The sequence below is a fragment of the Enhydra lutris genome, unplaced genomic scaffold, assembly GCF_002288905.1.
Source record: "Enhydra lutris kenyoni isolate GAN:26980312 unplaced genomic scaffold, ASM228890v2 scaffoldscaffold106, whole genome shotgun sequence".
NCBI lineage: Eukaryota > Metazoa > Chordata > Mammalia > Carnivora > Mustelidae > Enhydra > Enhydra lutris.
Window position 1 is genome coordinate 1,089,762 of NW_019154190.1, and position 18,026 is coordinate 1,107,787.

General features: G+C 50.6%; 1 protein-coding gene across 1 annotated transcript; it reads right to left on the reverse strand.

Annotated features, from left to right (window-relative positions):
- Positions 1-2,585: 2,585 nt before the first annotated feature.
- Positions 2,586-12,153, reverse strand: LOC111139418 (protease, serine 38). Its single transcript, XM_022491665.1, has 6 exons — positions 11,697-12,153; positions 11,321-11,494; positions 10,937-11,099; positions 9,724-9,995; positions 3,280-3,422; positions 2,586-2,840 (listed from the first exon to the last, which is right to left on the reverse strand). Exons 1-6 carry the CDS (start codon positions 12,151-12,153, stop codon positions 2,586-2,588), a joined length of 1,464 nt encoding a protein of 487 aa, XP_022347373.1.
- Positions 12,154-18,026: the final 5,873 nt, after the last annotated feature.

Genomic DNA, 18,026 nt, shown 5'->3' on the forward strand with positions numbered 1-18,026 from the left:
TGGTGTAAGGTGGTATCTCAATGTGGTTTTGATTTGAATCTCCCTGATGGCTAGTGATGATGAACATTTTTTCATGTGTCTGATAGCCATTTGTATGTCTTCATTGGAAAAGTGACTGTTCATTTCTTCTGCCCATTTTTTGACATGATGATCTGTTTTGTGTGTGTTGAGTTTGAGGAGTTGGTTATAGATCTTGGATATCAGCCATTGTCTGTACTGTCCTTTGCAAATATCTTCTCCCGTTTCGTGGGTTGTCTCTTTGTCTTGTTGACTCTTTCCTTTGTATGGGACCAGAAAAAACCCTGAATCACCAAGAGAATGATGAAAAAGAAAAACAAAACTGGGGGCATCATGTTGCCTGATTTCAAGCTTTACTACAAAGCTGTGATCACCAAGACAGCATGGTATTGGCACAAAAACAGACACACAGACCAGTGGAACAATGCAACACAGGCACACGTGCACACATTTATGCAATACACATGTGCACATACACACACGTACAAACACACGTGCACACAGATGCACACACACATATACATGCACGTAATGCAGGCACGTGAACACACATGCATGCACAACACACACACACACCACATACACATGCATACATGCACACACACGCAGGCATACATGCACGAGCACACACTTGGGTTGATCTGCCTGAGAAACAGACTATGTTAACATTCATTCAAATCTACTTTTTCTTTTTCTTCTGTCCCCCCAGGAGCATTCTAAAGGTTTCTTCATGTGGATTTTCACATTTCTTGTTGAGGCCATCAGCACCCTCTGTCTCTGGCTGCTACTGTAATGGGGTCTTCTCTTCCGTTGTCTGTCTTCCAGTAGGAATAGGTTCTGCTTTGGTCCTGTTTTGTCCAGTGGCTTTGCTGGATGTTCTTACTGCTTCTGGGAGTTTCTCATATCATCTCGGTTTCTGAGATTTCTTCCACTGCCCTGTCCTGCTTCCCTGGATCATCCCTTGTGAAGCTATGGTGGCTACTCTTCCAACAGGCCCGACACAGGAGGAGCATCTAGTGACCCAGCCTCAGTAGGCACGCACTCTGTCTCCCCACAAAGGAAGGGTGGTGTTCAGGCAAGGCGGGAGTGTGTCTTATTATCCACTGATTGCTATCTTTTCTCTCTCTCTTTTTTTGGAAATGGGTTTTGAATTTGTTAAGAGCCTCTCCATCAGTATTACTCTCCTTAGTGAATGGTTTACTAGGTGACTTGAGTCTCTGGGTCTCCTTGCGTTATCGGAGTAGTGTCTGCTTGCTTACAGGCGTTGTAGAACCTGGCTGGATTCTGCCTGCTTGCCCTTCACCAGGGTTTCTGAACCATAAGCTGCTTGTGCATGGTCAGATGTGTTTGCGCACATGACGCCAGTGTGAGTCTGGAAGGCTCTCCCTGGGCCGCGTGTGGGCTGCATGGAAGCACGGGGACGGCTCCATCGTGGGAGGTTTAATGGGCTCCCAGGAAAACCATCTGAACAAGGGCTGCTACTGGGAGTGGAGGTTCTTCCTGAAATGCCCCCGTTTCTCCTCCAGACTCTGGTTTATGTACACCTTCCATCTCTATGGGCATTAGCTTTGGTATGTCACTGGTTTGCTAAAAAGTGAAACTTCTCATTTTACCTTTATTCACATAGGATCACACAATACCTCTTATGATTTCTGAAATTGTCTGTGTTTAATATGTATTTTCCCCTTGCCATTTCTTGTTTTTTGTGTTTTTGATCTCATGTTATATCTTGATTAAGTTAGTGATTTTTTTAGTTTTTAATTTTTTTTCCAAGGCCAGACTTTTTTTTTTAAATAAAGATTTTATTTATTTATTTGACAGACAGAGATCACAAGTCGGCAGAGAGGAAGGCAGAGAGGGAGGGGGAAGCAGGCTCCCTGCTGAGCAGAGAGACCGATGTGGGGCTCGATCCCAGGACCCTGAGATCATGACCTGAGCTGAAGGCAGAGGCTTAACCCACTGGGCCACCCAGGTGCCCCCAAAGCCAGACTTTTAGAATGTTAGTATTTTTGTGGTGTTCGGCCCACTGATTTCTGGTTTCACCTTTTTTACTCCTTCTGTGTGCTTACTCTCAGCTCATATCTTCCAATGCTCATATTGGAATTTTTGGTATAAAAAGTCTAAAGACTCTGGTCTTGACGGGTCTGAGCATGTAAATCAATGACCCTCCATCTGTCTGGCTCTGGTTGAACCTGGACACTAGTGCTTGTGAGGCCGTCCTTTCTAGATGGCTGGGTCAGCAATTCTCACCCTGCTGCCTGTCACCCTGACAAGGCCACTGAGCTTCAGCTGATGGACACACTCTGTCTTCGTGAGGGAACCTGTGCTCTGGGTGGACATATGACGCAGGACTTCTGGGATGCTCACTTGGTTAACATTTAATATCTTCCCAAATATCAGCCCAGAGCACTGAGCCAAGGTGCTCTGCCCTTCTGTGGTTGGATCTCGCCTCACATCTGGGCCTGCTGGTGGCCCTCACCTCACTCAGGTGTGAGGAGACCCGAGGGGCTGAGCTGGACAGGGACAGAGGCATGCAGTCTGAGTAGGTCAGGATGGGCCCTCAGCCCTCACAACATGGGCAGGACAGCCAGCAGGGCCACAGGGACGCTGACAGAGACCCCCAGCACGCGGGCGAGGGCGGGGAGTGGCTGAGAAGGCGGGGGTGTGTGCTCCATGTGGTAATGGATCCATTTGGAGAAGTAGGAGACGCGGGCATAGACTGCAGGGTACATAGGGTACATGCACCCACGGCCCCAGCTCACTATGCCAACCTGCAACCAGGTGTGGTTGAATTCACAGACGAGTGGACCCCCAGAGTCGCCCTGGAAGAGAAGAAGGATTTCCCATGAGTGGGGAGTCCGGGGCCTGCAGCCTCCTGCACGAGGGGGGCCCTGCACTGCCACGCCCTTGGCCCCACCCGCTGGGGCTGAGGCTCTGCTGCAGGCAGGCTGAGCTCTTGCCACTGTCCTGCCTGCACGGGGTGGGTGGCACAGGGTGACGGGCAGTGGGCAAGGCCCCTGGGCCCATGTGGAACCTGGGCTGCTCCAGCAGCGCTGGGTTCCACAGGGCCCTGGGAGCGGACTGCAGTGCCCAAGCCGCCCCAGGCTCCCCCACCCAGCTGAAGGCCACATGGTGCTGTGCTTCTGAGGCCTGCAGGGGACCGGCCGTCTGGAACTGCCACCCACCCAGAAGTGCCCCTGGCTCAACGCAGGTGAGTGTCTGAAAGCCCAGGCTTGGCCTCGGCCCCTCCGTGGGATGCACCTCGCACACGGTCCTCATGTCCCTGATGTCCCCGGCACACAGCATGTCCAGCATGATGTACGACAGGTGTCCGTAGAGCAGCTGGCACAGGGGCAGTGAGATCAGAGGTGTCTGTACCTCCTGCAGCTTGTTGGGGACATGGCCTGTCGGAAAGGGGGGCAGGCCCGGTGAGAGGCCGGCAGGCTCACCCTGTCGTCCCGTCTGTACGGGGGCAGCAGGCTCACCCTGTCGTCCCGCCTGCACGGGGGCGTCAGGCTCACCCTGTCGTCCCACCTGCACGGGGGGCGTCAGGCTCACCCTGTCGTCCCGCCTGCACGGGGGCGTCAGGCTCACCCTGTCGTCCCGCCTGCACGGGGGCGTCAGACTTTGGTCAGCGAATGGCAGCACAAATGTCTCAGAACTCTGCCTGAAGGAGCAGCGTGAGCCCATCCCTCCCACGGCAGCAGGTCCAGGTGACAGGGCCTCTGTCAGTCTGGTCCCTGAATGAGGGGCTGACCGTGATGCAAGATGGGCCTCCGGGTTTTGTGTGTCACCCTGTGTGCCCGGCTCTACCCCGATGGGCACAGCAATTGGTTCCGGAAACCTGTGCTCTCCAGGCCCATGCGCGAGTGGGTCCCGTGGCTCTGGCCTTGCTTCAGCTAAAGAGGAGCTGGTTTGCACATGCTGCAGACCCACATGACCCTGGTGTCAAAGGGGTGCAGGGTGCTTGTTTGGGGAAAGGCAGGGAGCACCCGGGGAATCAGTTTTGGACCTAATGAATGTGCACCTGGGGGGAAGAAGACGGAAAGTAGAAGTTAGTCGTGTTTGTGGCTGCTGTCTGCGCTGGCTGGGTCACATCCAGCCACGCAAGAGGCAGACGGTGCAAATGGAAATGCACAGCCAGAGAGAGCCCACAAACCCAGGGTTTGCAGTGCTGGGAGAGGTTGTCCAGGAAAGGCCATCAGGGAACCCTGCAGCCCACCGTGTCAGCCAGCCACTCACCCGGACCTCCGCTGAGGCCCCCCAGGGTAATAGGAGTGTGGTTCCCTCCTGCCACAGAGGCACAGGGGTGACCACACACAGGGCCAGGCCTGGAGGACCCCTCGCCCTGCAGGGCCACTCCCCAGACTGCGACATGCCGTGAGGCCCACAGGTGTCTGGAACCCCAAGGCGGACGCCAGAAGAAGGGCAAAGCAGACAGGAGGGGGCCCAGAGGGCACAGGGGGTCCTGGTGCCCTCAGCCTGCTGCCGGGCCCTGAGCCATGCCTACAGAGGGTACAGGGGGCATGGGGTGGGCAGAGGGTGGCAGCATGGACTCCGCAGCCCCTGGAGCTCACAGGGGTTTGGAATGCCGAGTTCTAGCCAGTCCAGGGCACACAGTCCTGCCAACTACCCAGGACAGTGGTGGAGAGAGAGGACAGGAGGTGCCCTGCTCCCCGAGCAGGACCGCATGGAGCCAGGCGGATGGAGGATCAGAGCAATGAGCCTGCATCAGAGCACGAAGGAGGACATGGAACGTAGAGGGAGGTGGGAAGAGCCAGCCATTAGTTCCATGCCTTCCTGAGGAGCGGCCTGGGGACCCAGATATGAGGTTTGTGTCCACTGCTAGGTCTGTCCCTGGGTCTCCACTGGGCGCCCACAAGATAATGGTGGAGTCAGGGCAGGGCTCGGTGAGAGAGCACCTCGAGGTAGGTGTCCGGTGGGTGGCCAGCTGTCGTGGAGCTCCCTCTGTCCCCTAGAGCAAAAGCCTTCCACCAGCGGGGAGGGGGACAGCGAGTGGAGCGTGGCTGTCCCGATGTGGCAGCAGAGTGCATGGAGGCCCATCTCCAATGGGGCCATAGCATGGCCTGGGACCAGTTTGGACCAGTGAAGTCCCGGCTCCTCCCCCTCAACACCAGCCTAGCCACGAGGGTCAGGTAAGGTGAGAGCGTGCTGTGGGTGTGCAGAGAAGCTGGGGTGAAAGCTGGAGCAGGAACCCGGAAACACCCCAGGCCCCATAGCCAGCAGCCCCCACGGAGGGACCTGAGCCTCTGGTGCACGGAAGACATGGCCACAGCAACAGCAGAGCCTGCGACCCAGCTCCAGTCCTCACTGGGCCAACTGGTCCCGCCCCAGGTCTATTTGGGGCGCAGAGAGTTCAGCCTAAACATTCTCTTGTAACACCTGGCCTTCAGCAAATGTGGCAAAGACACGCTCACACCGGAACTCACACCCACCACCCACACGCACGTGCACACACAGCTGAACTCACCCACCATCCACATGCACACATGTGCACACTCCCACCACCAACATGTATACCCACGTGCACACACCTGAACTCACACCTGCATGCATGCGCACACACGTGTGCACTCATGCAGGTCACACACGCACACTCACACACATACTTGTGTGCCCACGTGCACACACTCATGGCCACCCAACTCCCATGCACGTGCACACTCATGCATACACACGCATGCATACCCGTACTCACATGTCTGTGCTAAAATCATGCTGTTTTGATCACTGTAATGTCGCAGTATGATTTGAAAGTGGGGGGCAGGACTCTGTCCAGCTTTGGTCTTTGTTAGGACTGTTGTGACTATTCTGGGGCCTTCCAATTCCATGCGAACTCAACAGTCGGTTTTTCCACTTCTGCAGAAGAGCCGTTGGAGCCCTGGTGCCAACTGCACGGGACACGCAGGTCACTTGGGCTGATGCCGACCTCTTGGCAGTATTAAGTCCAGCCCACATACACGGGCTGTCCATGTATTTACTGAGGTCTTTCAGAATCTCTCTTGGCAAGGTTTGTATGTTTGGTGCACCGGTCTTCCACCTCCGCGGACTAATTTGCTCATACATAGCGTTTCTTCTGGATGATGTAGGACTGCTTCTTCACTGTCTGTCTGTGATGGTTCATGGAAGGCACAAGACACCCAGCCGGTCTTTGTGCTGATCTCGTGCCCTGCAACTTTCCACTGAGACTGTCTGTAGTTGGTTTTGAGAATTTGTTTTTAGGGTTCCCTGGAATTTTCCATATGTATGATCATGTCATCAGAGAGATAGTTTTATCTCATTTCCAGTGAGGGCGACTTCTAGTTCTCTTTCTTGCCTCGTTGAACTGTTGGAGCTTCTGGCACAGCCCAGAATCCTGGGGTGAGAGGGGGCTTCCCATCATGCTCTGGTTTGGGGAATGAGCTGCTTGCCTTCCTGCACTGTCTTTGATGTTAGTTGTGGGTTGTTCATGAACATCCTTGGTCGTGACAAGGAAGTACCTCTTCCTAGTTGTTTTGGGAGTGGAATTTCATCACGAAGGGATGGTGAGTCCTGTCACATGCTCTGTCTGCACCACCAGAGACGAATGTATGGGTTTCCCCCTTCGTTCCCTTGTGTGCTGTGTTACACTGGCTAATTTCTGTGTGTTGGCTACCCTTTGTATTCCTGGGACGAATACCACTTCGTTGGCGTGCACAACCCTTTTAATGTGCTGCTGGAGTCAGTTTGCTGGTGTTTTATTGAGGGTTTATATGTGCATTTTCATGAGGGACAGTCTCTGTAACATCTTTGCTTGTGCTTCCCTGTCTGGCTTTCGTATCAGTGTCATGTTGGCTCCACAGAAGGAGGGAAGTGTTCCCTCCTCTCTTTGTTTTCAGAGTTGGAGAAGAATTGATGTTAATTTTTCTTTAAATGTTTGGTGTTCATCAGGGAAGCCACCTTGTCCTGGACTTTTATTGTTGAGGTTTTTAAAAACTGATTCACTTACTCATTCAGCATTGTAACATTTTCTGGACTCAGTTTTGGTAATTTGAGTGTTTCTAGGAATTTCTCCATTTCATGGGGGTTTTCGAATTTGTTGGCCTAGAGTTATTTTAGAAATCTCATGTGATCCTTTTATTTCTGTGATGACAGTAGTGATGTTTCCAGTTTCATTTCTGAAGTCAGTCTAGCTGTAGGTTTGTTACTTTTGTTGCTCTTTTCAAAAACTTAACTAACATTTGACTCATTGACTACTTTTTTCTATTCTGTATTTCATTTTCTGTGCTCTAATTTTTATTATTCTCTTCCTTCTGCTAGCTTTGGGCTTAGTTTGTTTTTTTTTTTTATAGTTCCTTAGGTCATAAAGTGAAGTTATTTATTCAAGGTCTTTCTTCTTTTATAAATGTAGGTATTAATAAAACAATAAATGTTACAGCCTTAATTTTCCCCCTTAGCACTGCTTTTGCTGCATCCCTTAAAAATTTTGGTAAGTTGTTGGGGCGCCTGGGTGGCTCAGTGGGTTAAAGCCTCTGCCTTCAGCTCAGGTCATGGTCTCAGGGTCCTGGGATCAAGCCCCGCATCAGGCTCTCTGCTGGGCGGGGAGCCTGCTTCCTCCTCTCTCTCTGCCTGCCTACTTGTGATCTCTGTCTCTCTGTCAAATAAATAAATAAAATCTTTAAAAAAAATTTTTGGTAAGTTGTCTTTTCTTTCTCGTTCTTCTTCCCTTTCCTTTCCTTTCATCTCCAAATATTTTATAACTTCCCTGGTGATTTTTTTTCTTTGATCCATTGGTTATTTAAATGTGTGTTTTTTACTTTCCACAATTTTGTGAATTTTTCTATTTTCTTCATATTATTGATTTCTGCTTCATCCTGTTGCGGTCAGAGAAGTTACTTTGTATGACATTTACCTTTTAAACTCCACTGAGACTTCGCCTGTGTACTAACATAGGGTCTGCCTGACAAAACATCCCAAGGGCACCTGAGAACGTGTGTGGGGCTGGAGCAGGGTGATGTCTGTGTCTGTCCGATCTGGTTGGGGTACCGTGCTGTTTAAGTCCTCAGTTTCCTTATGTACCTTCTGTCTGGTTGTTAAGCCCATTACTGAGAGAGGCGTATCGGTCCCACAACTGGTACTGGAGAGCTGCTGATACCTCCCTTCAGTTCTGTCCTTTGTTGCTTTATACATGTTGATGCTTTGTCATTAGGTATGTAAGTGTGGATAATTTTTGTATCTTCTTGCTGTATGGAAATTTTATTCATTTGTAATGTCCTTTCTTGTCACTTGTAGCCTTCTTTGGTTTAGGGTCTATTTTCTCTGATATTATTAGTATACCCACTCTGTTCTCCTTTGGCCACTATTTGCAAAGGTATCTTTTTCTGTCCTCTAACCTTCCACTTGTTTGTGCCTTTGAATCTCAAGTGCATCTCAAAAGACAGCACACAGCTTATTTTTATCCATTCTTTTAATCTGTCCTTCCATTGGAGAGTTTAATCCATTTACATTTAAAGCAATCTCTGATAAGGAGAGACTTACTTCCATCACCGTGCTTTTCGTTTTCTTTAGGCTTTATAGATTTTTGTCCCTCATTTCCTGCATTTCTATCTTCTTTGGGGTTAAAAATGATTTTTTTTGTAGTGAGATGTTTAAATTCCTTCTTAATTTCTTTTTCTGTAAATTCTATAGCTATTTTCTTTGTTACCATGGGATTATTTCGAACATCCTAAAGTTAGAACTTTCCAATTTCAATTTATAGCACCCTAATCTCAATAAAATTTTTAATTAAGTAAAGCAGACATTAAACTTTCTTAATCTGGTATAAGATATCAAGCTAAAGTCTCCAGGCCAGGCCACAAGCTTATAGTAAATCATTAGAAGCATTTTCATTAACATCAAAAACAGGAAAAGGAGACCTAGCATCATTTCTAATTGGAGGTTCAGCCACTACAATAAGACCGATAAAACATATATAAAGGAAAAAATATGGGAAAGGAAGTGATGAAACAGTCTTTATTTGAAGGAAATATGATTTTTTTAAATCAAGTAATCGACTGACAAGCTATTAAAAGTGAATTCCGTAAGGTGGCTGAAAGTTAGTGTGCAAAAATCAACAGGTGTGACTGATCAGCAAGTATAATAAAAAAGAATGTTTTCAATAACTGTAAATATCCTGGGGCACCTGGGTGGCTCAGTGGGTTAATCCTCTGCCTTTGGATCAGGTCTCAGGGTCCTGGGATCGAGCCCCGCTTCGGGATCTCTGCTTGGTGGGGAGGTTGCTTCCCCCTCTCTCTGCCTGTCTTTCTGCCTACTTGTGATCTCTCTGTCAAATAAATAAATAAAATCTTAAAAAAATCCTGTAAATATCCTAAGGTACTAGGTATACACCTAGAAAGAAAATATGAGGTCATTATGGAGAAAACCAGAAAAATTAACAGATTTGTTTTAAATATACTTAAAAAGATGGTTTCCCAGTTGGATTTTGAATCTTAAAGAAAACTCTGTTTGGAAGTCTGTGTGTTAGGGTCCTCACAGCAGCTGTCAGTGCTTCTCTGTGCACAACAGAGATAGCCGGGGTGAAACAGCATACAGAGTGCTGGGTGGGTGGGTGCTCCAGGCTCCAGACACCTGCAGCCCCATAACCGAGGGATTCTCTCTTCCCTATAACAACACAGAGCCGTGGTCCTCTGCAGGTCCGGCAAAGGGCCTGACCCTCCGTGCTCTTACCTTGTGGGGAGACGAGTCCCCACCCTGTAGACCAGCAAGTGGCATTGTGAAGGTTCACATCTGGGGATGCGATGCACACTGGGAGCACAGAGTCAGAAAACAGGATGCGGGACTTCAGCTGCACCAGGGCCACGTCGCCTCCCACAGGGTGGTACGCTTCGTAGGTGGGGTGCACGATCACCTTGTTGACCTCAAACCACTGGGTGTGACTGCCTGCAAGCCTGAGGTCCACCAACCCCACGTATATGTCAAATGCCTCCATGTTCTTGTCCCTGTGGGGACAGAGAACAAGGGCATGGTGACTCGAGTGTCATGCCCCTGGGAAGCAAGGGCACTGTGTGTTCCCAGGCCCCGGGAGGCCTGGAGCGGGCTGGCCTTGGCCTCCAGGTGCGCAGCCAGGACACTGAAAAGCACGCTTCCAGCAAGCTGAGAGCCTGGCCGTGCGGTGGAACTGTCCCCAGAGAAGTCCTGACATGGGCCACTGGAGGACTCGGGGGATTCAGGTCACCCGGGGTGGTGACCTGGTCGGGCGCATGGGGAGCCGCCTGTGAGGGCAGGTCTTTCCTAATCTATCTCCCGGGGATGCCTCTTGCCCTGCTGGGTCATGCCACCTTGCCTCTTGTCCTAGGATATGGCTCCCCCCTGCCTCAGAGAACCCGGCGCCCTAAGGAGCCCTCGGCTCTGTGCAAGGAGAGGCTTCAGCTGATGAGCTGTGTGCTGGGCCCTGCTGTCTCCCACCCCTTCCTCAGAGAACCTGGGGCCTCAAGGAACCCCCGGCCCCATGTAAGGAGAGGCTGCAGAGGATGAGCTGTGTGCTGGGACCCTCTGTCCCACCCCTGCCTCAGAGAACCTGGGGCCCCAAGGAACCCCCAGCCCCGTGTAAGGAGAGGCTAAAGAGGATGAGCTATGTGCTGGGACCCGCCGTCCCCCACCCATGCCTCAGAGAACCTGGGGCCCTAAGGAGCCCTCGGCCCTGTGCAAGGAGGGGCCGCAGCCGATGAGGTGAGTGCTGGGCCCCGTGCCCCCCATCCTTACCTCAGAGAACCCAGGCCCTAAGGAGCCCTCGGCCCTGTGCAAGGAGAGGCCGCACAGATGAGCTGAGTGCTGGGCCCCGCGGCCCCCATCCCTGACCAGTCCCAGCAGCCGCTGCCCACCTGCTCAATCCTGCTACCATGGACCCCCAGGGGAATGGCTCCCGGCACTGCCTGCTCACCTGTCGAAGCAGTGGGCAGCTGAGAGGACCCAGTACTCATCAATGATGGACCCTCCGCAGACATGGAAGCCTCTGTAGTGCACGCTGACCTGCCATGGCCACCTCCGCTCCAGGGCATCCGCGCCCCCCAAAATCTTCCCCTGTATGTAACGATGGCCACAGGCTGAGGAGAAACGGACAGAGCCTGCGAGCGGCTGCAGCGGCAGGGCGGGCTGGGCGCAGACTGGGCATGGTGGGAGGCCTGGGGAAGGGAGGGCCCGGAAAGGGCGGGGGGCGCGGAAGGGAAGCCAGGGCAGCGCAGGACAGGTTCCACCCTTGAGTGGGGGGAAGGACTCCGAACCGCGCACTAGGACCACAGCCATGTCTGGCGTGGAGGGGTCCTACCCACGTCGGGGCTCCAGGCGCCGCCCTGGCTCCGGGGGCGTCTGTGGGCCATGGCTGCAGCCGGGGCGGGGGGCAGGAGGAGCAGGAGCAGGAGCAGGCGCGGGGCCGCGGGCGGGGATGCTCCAGGCGCGGCGCGTGAGTCCGACGGGGGGGGCGGCCATGAGGGGGACAGTGCTGCGAAGCGAGCCCGCAAGCCTTGTGGCGGCGTGCGGCTCCACCACGAGTGACACCAGCAGAGTGCGACGTGGGGAGCACGTGACGGCGCAGGGGCGTGACACCTGGAAGGCGCGACGGCGCAGGGCACGTGATACCCGCAAGGCGCGGTGGAGCAGGGCACGTGGCCCTCGCTGGCTTCCCTAGGGCTCTGGTCGCACACCTGCTTTGCGCTTCGGGCACACCGTGGCTGCTGACCTGGTGGGAGGCCGCATCCTCCTGCCTGCCGGCCCCGATCTCCCGCCTGGATGCCACTGTCTCGCGGAGCTGCCCTGGAGGTGCCCTGCAGGCCCCTGGGCGCCGGGCTGCTGTCCCACCATCGGTGGAGTGACGGTTGGCCCCTTCTGCCCGCCCTTGCTCCAGGCCCCGCGGGCTTCCTCTCCCGTGGGGGCTGTGGGCGATGGCGCCGCTGTGTTGCCAGAGCGGCCGGCTGTGGCCAGCTCCGCTGAAGCGCGCTCACTCCGGGTCACCCGTGCAGCTCCTCGGGGACGTCCTGCCCGACACCGGTGGCGCCGGTGGCCCGGGGCTAGCGGCTTCGCAGGAGGTGCAGGCGGGAAGACGCGTGTCTGTGCGGTAGTGAGCAGCGAGCTTCCGGAAACCTTGCTGCTAAGCGTGCCCATGGGAAGGGTCAGGTGGTGCCCTGCACATGTAACGTGTGTGACCGCTCTCTGTTGCATGTGCAGGGCATCTGATGGCTCTCTGTTACACGTGTAGCGTGGTGTGTGTCACCCTCGCAGCCCCATGGATGTGAGGTTGATGCTCCTTTTGTGGCTTCCCTGGTCCCTTGTCAAACCAGGAAGGATGTCCCTGCGGCCATTCTGCGGCACTTGTGGTCTTGACTGGAAGGCTTGGGGCAGGGGCGCCAGGGGGACTCAGTCCTTAAGCATCTGCCTTCGGCTCAGGTCATGATCCTGGGATTGAGCCCCTCACTGGGCTCCCTGCTCAGTGGGAAGCCTGCCTCTCCCTCTCCCACTCCCCCTGCTTGTGTCCCTCTCTCGCTGTGTCTCTGTCAAATAAATAAAGTATTTTTGAAAAAGTAAAAGGCTTGGGGAAATGTGCATAGTTCCCCATTCTTGTTTTAAGCTGCATGTCTCTGTTCTCATGTGGTTCCTGGGGTTGCCAGTACAGACTCTGTCCAGTTGTACAAAGGAACCAGAGTCCTGGGGACACAGGGCCACATGAAGAAACCTCATGGGGGGCCTCCCGTCTTTTCAGCTTTTCAAGGAACCTGTCAATATCTCAGAGGTAAGACTGTTCTGTTGCATCTGATCCCTGGAAATGTTCACTCCATTCGTTGTCCTTTAGGACCACTGCCCTTCAAGGCCCTTCCTGTCAGTGCCCTTCCTTCAGGGGTTCAGACTCCCAGAACACCTCCTCAGCTCCCCCCCGACCGCAGTCTGGTGCCCTGCCCCTTGGACCTTCCATGTAGTTGGCAGAAGGTAAAGAGCACTTGGAGGAGAAAGCCACCCAATTTGAAAAGGCAAGAGCATGGGGGGAAGGGAATTGGGAAGTGGCCTTGGAGGAAAGTCTTGAGGAAGAGGATGAGCAAAACTTTCAGTTCATAGTGAAGGGAAGAGCATGGTGGCCAGGTGTGAGTTGTGCCCAGAGGGCTGAGCTGGCATTCCTGTTGGGTTGGGTGCAGGAGGTGGGTGGGCACCTGCTCTCCAGAGGCACAGTGACCCATTTCGTGTGGCTAGCAACATCAATGAAACATGCAGACACAGCATGTTTTCATTTATCCTGGAACAGTTTACAACAGATCACCATTCCAATTTATGGTTGTAATTATGACACCCTGGGAAGAAGGGTGGAGTTTGCTCCGAGCTGGGCGGCCTGTGTCCTGTAATCACAACTCAGTCCCCAGGTGTGCAGGTGGCTATACTAGACACAACGAAGGTCTGGGCCTGGCCAGCTCCTGCAAGTGTGGCAAGCAATGGTGCTTGCTGCTCCCAGACCCTCTGCCCTGGAGATAGGCCATAGCCCTCCTTCTGCTCACAGAATGCTCACAGTCAAGGTAATGCCCCTCTGCTGCAGGGGTCACCAACACTGCACTACAGAGCCAGAAGCCCTGAAGGGCAAAGGAGAGCTGATAAGAGAGGACACATGGAATACCACCTGTCCATGCCCCAGCAGGCCAGGGGTGCCCATGGCCACATTCTGTCTTCCTTTATACCATTCTGATCTAGTAAACTTGTGGTCCTGGGCTGCTCTCACCACTGCTGGACACCCCTGGTGGGCAGGGAGGCCTGCCTTTTCTGCCTGCCCTTCCTTGTTCCAGGTGAGTCTCTGCAGGTGTGTCCTCATCATCCAGGCCAGAGTGTGGAATATTCCTTACTTAGACTCCAATGTAGCCTCCTGTTGGGAAAAGCAGTCCCCTAAAAGCAAAAACATTGCAGAACCATTAGCTTTCCCCTCTCATTTCTGCCACGACACCCACACTCATGGAGGCATGGCTTCAGCAGACACCCTTGTTCTGTCTTCTTTACACATGGCATGTCATCTTCAACTCTTCCAGGGGAAGACTATAAAGTAAGCGCCAGGACACATACATATCAGTTTCCCGTGGAAACTCTGACTTAAATCTGGAGGAAGAGCTTAGGGCTAGCGGCTAGAGGAACACCTTTCCTTCTTCAATTAAGACCCAAGGCAACTATCAAGTATGAACAACAAGCCAAGAGCATGAGTTATAGACAGGGACAGGATGTAAAGCATGTTATGGTAACATGCAGCATGGACCAGGGTTTTCTCATGCACCTGCTCTCATGGAGATGCTCAAGGAGCTTACCTTCTCATTTCTGCACATGAGGGCTCCAGGATTCATGGAAATGATCAGGACTGAGATAGACAGTGAACACTGCTCACCCAGAGAGCGAGGAACATATATCAATAGAACAGGTCAACAAGAATGATGAAGCAACCTTTTCTAGTCCAGATTGTACAATGAGTGCCTCTAGTTCTCCCTGGGGTCATACAGAACACTGATAGCACCTGTCCTAGTCCTGATTGTACAGTGAGTGCCACTAGGTTTTCTTCATTCATGGTAATGTTTTCCATGTCTTTTTTATCAGTTTTTAAAAATTTGTTTGACAGAGAGAAAGAAAGAGCACACAAACAGCCAGAACAGCGGGCAGAGGAAGAAGAAGAAGCAGGCTTTCTGCTCAGAGCCTGACATGGGGCTTGATCCCAGGACCCTGGGATTATGAGCCAAGCTGAAGGCAGACACTTAACTAACTGATGTTAACTGATGACAACGCCTGTTGTCAGTTTTTAAAACATCTCTTCTTCAAGTTAGAGAAGTTTTGTCTTTTAGCCTTGGTAATGTTTTTTAATCATGTATTTTTTAATGACCATTATGAAATACTTTCGTACTCTCTTGAAATGAGCTTGTCTTTTTTATTGTATTAATGTATGTTTTATACATATATATTAGTGTCATTGCCTTATTACATTCCTGTATTATGAAACTAAGAAAATTAAATGCTGAGAATGGAAGAGGGGAAAGCAGTATGTTAAAAAAACGATCTGATTGTCTATGTGGATAATTCAGAAGAATTTACAAATTATTCTAGTCATAGGAGAATTTTGCAAGTTTCCTCAATTTTAGTTAAAATATAAGCCATCATATATGTATATGCAAGCAACAAAATCTGAGACACACGCTTAAAAATATGACATTTACATACAACTGAATGTTTAAGTATTTAGGATTATCTAACACAATGACAGAAAAATTACAAAATTTTATTGAGATGTTAAGGACAAATGAATGGAGAGATATCCAATGTTCATGGATACAAAAGCTTAATGTGATAATGTACCTGTCTCTAAATCAGTCTATAGGACTACTGTGATTCTAGTCAAAATATGACATAGCAATTACTTGAGTGGCATGGCAGGCAGGAATGGGTCCCCAAAGTCATCAACATCCTCATCCCCATGTCCTATGAAAATGTACCTCCCAGGCAAAAAGGACTTTGCTGGTGTGATTAAGCATTGAGGTGGGGAGATTTTCCTGTATTATCCATATTGGCCCAGTGTGAAAACACAAGGATCCTTATACAGGAGAGGCAGGAGGGTTCTTGTAAGAGAAGGCAATGGAACCATGAAGTAGAGGTTGAGTGATGTGGTCATCAGCCAAGGCATTTGGTAGGCTCTGGAAGTTGTAAGCAGCAAGGAATGTGTTCTCTTCCAAAAAGAATCAACCCTGCAGACACGATTGTTGATTACAGCCCCATCAGACTCACTTCAGACTCCTGACCTCAGAACTGTCAGAGAATAAATATGTGTTGTTTTAAGCCACACACAGACACAGACACACAGCCACACACACACACACACACACACACACGTGTCTGGAATAGTTTTTAAATGTACACTAAAGACTGGTTTTAAAAGTTATGATTAATGTGGAAGAGTAAGAGCCAGTAAGAATAAGACATCTTAGAAAAGTAACTATCACTTGGGGATAAAAGAATTAACAATGCCACCTCACACTATACAAAATTAAACAATAAGAACACTTTAAAACATTTAGTTTAATATATGAAAAGGTTTCCAATAATGGCAAACAGTGTAGTAAGGGCTTTCCCATGAAGACAACACATAGACATCATAGAAGCTGGAAACATCTAAATCTTGGTGATGAATCACCAGACCCAGCGGATCAAGGAGGTGGAGAGGTGAGTCAAGCAGTCAAGGCTGCTCTTGCTTTTTCAGAAACAGCAGCTTCGTGGCTGTGTCACTTTTGGCAGTCTTTGGGGTTTGGGAAACAACAGTAGGAGGCCAGGTTTTCTGAGGGTGTGGACCACGGTAAACCACACCTGCCCTGGGCTGCAGACGAGATGGGATGCCTCCTTGGAGGGAGTGTGCAGTGAGTGAGCCAGCTCTCCCATGGACTACAGCCCAGCCTTAAATCACATGGGCGGCTTGGAAAATCTCAAACCCGAGCTTAGTGTAAGGGAGCTCCAGATTGCTAGTGCACCCTGCCCCCAGAGAAGCAAGCAGATAACCTCTTAGGATAGCAGTCACATCACCCTTGACCTGAGGTTATTTCTACAAATGGCATTTAAATATCATTTCAGCACACAAACAAAGATGAACAGAAACATGAGATGACATGCCATGACTGAGAACCAGCAGAAAAACAGATTTGAAGAAACCCAGATATGTGAGTTATAAGCCAAAAACTGTAAAACAAATGTGCTTACTATGTTCAAGGGGATAAAGTCAGGCCTGTAAACTTCAGCAACAACTGGAAACTATAAATTTGACAGAGTAGGTTTGAAAAGGAACCAAATAGAACTTCCAGAAATGAAAACCACAAAAATCAAGATTCAGAACTCGTTGAATGGAATTAATAACAGCTTAGACCCAGGTGAAGAGGGACTCCATGGATCAGAATGCAAGTCGGAAGAAACCACCCAGAATGGGAAGGGAAAAGGGAAATTGAGAAAAGAAGGATGAATGTACCTCAGTGCTATTGGTGTGTATATTTTTTAAGGAAAAAGTGCGATTTTTAAATTTTTAAATTTTAGTTTGAATAAAATAATAAGAAACTCTGATTCTGACCAAGATGGAGTAACTGGGACAGACTTACCTTCCATCTGAAATCACCAAAAACTATAAAAAGAATAAATACGGTAAACTGATTTTCAGGACCTGGACAACAGGCAGTGTGTGACTGTAATCCCTGAGAGACAGAAAATACTTGGAAGTAGCCCTTGAATTGTCTCAGCTTCCAGGCCACAGCACAGGAAGAAGGATTGGGGATGAGGTCTGGAAAAGAATCTGCCTGAGCCACAGTTCACCACAGTGGCCCAAGGTCTCCACACAGAGAGCCAGAGGCATGAGCACTACACAGAGGTGAACTGTGGAGTATTGAGGAGGAATCCTGAGGGTGCTCAGCTGAGAACTGATCAGCACGAATGTATCCAAAAACTGCCTGAAGCCAGGTAAAAAATCTGCCAGAAGAATGAGAGGGAACAGTCCCCAGTGCTCACAAAGGGCTGGGAATAGTGGTCCCACCAGCCAGCCATGAAGAGCTCATAATTCACAAAGCACAGGATAGAGTGCTCCGTGAGTTCTCACTGCAGATGTGTGGAATAATTAGCCCCATACTGAACACCACAGAGACCACCCCCCCCCAAACAATCCCAAAAGCAAGACTGGAAAGACCTGTCTATATCCAAGTAACTTCAATACATCTCAGATCAGAGCTGAACAAGATGTGCAAAAATATCCTGCACCAGCCACTTTGGAAAACAGTGTGGAGATACCTCAAGAAATTAAAAATAGAGCTTCCCTATGGCCCTGAAATTGCACTACTGGGTATTTACCCCAAAGATACAGATGTAGTGAAAAGAAGGGCCATCTGTACCTCAATGTTTATAGCAGCAATGGCCACGGTCACTAAACTGTGGAAAGAACCAAGATGCCCTTCAACGGACAAATGGATAAGGAAGTTGTGGTCCATATACACTATGGAGTATTATGC

Bases quoted from the DNA above. Each gene is read 5' to 3' on its own strand.
- LOC111139418 (XM_022491665.1), bottom strand. From the start codon at position 12,153: ATGGGCACGCTTAGCAGCAAGGTTTCCGGAAGCTCGCTGCTCACTACC. The intron at 3,423-9,723 runs GTAAGAGCACGG...CCTTTCCGACAG, and splicing joins GGGACTCGTCTCCCCACAAG to GCCATGTCCCCAACAAGCTG. The intron at 2,841-3,279 runs GTGCATCCCACG...CTTCTCTTCCAG, and splicing joins ACATGAGGACCGTGTGCGAG to GGCGACTCTGGGGGTCCACT.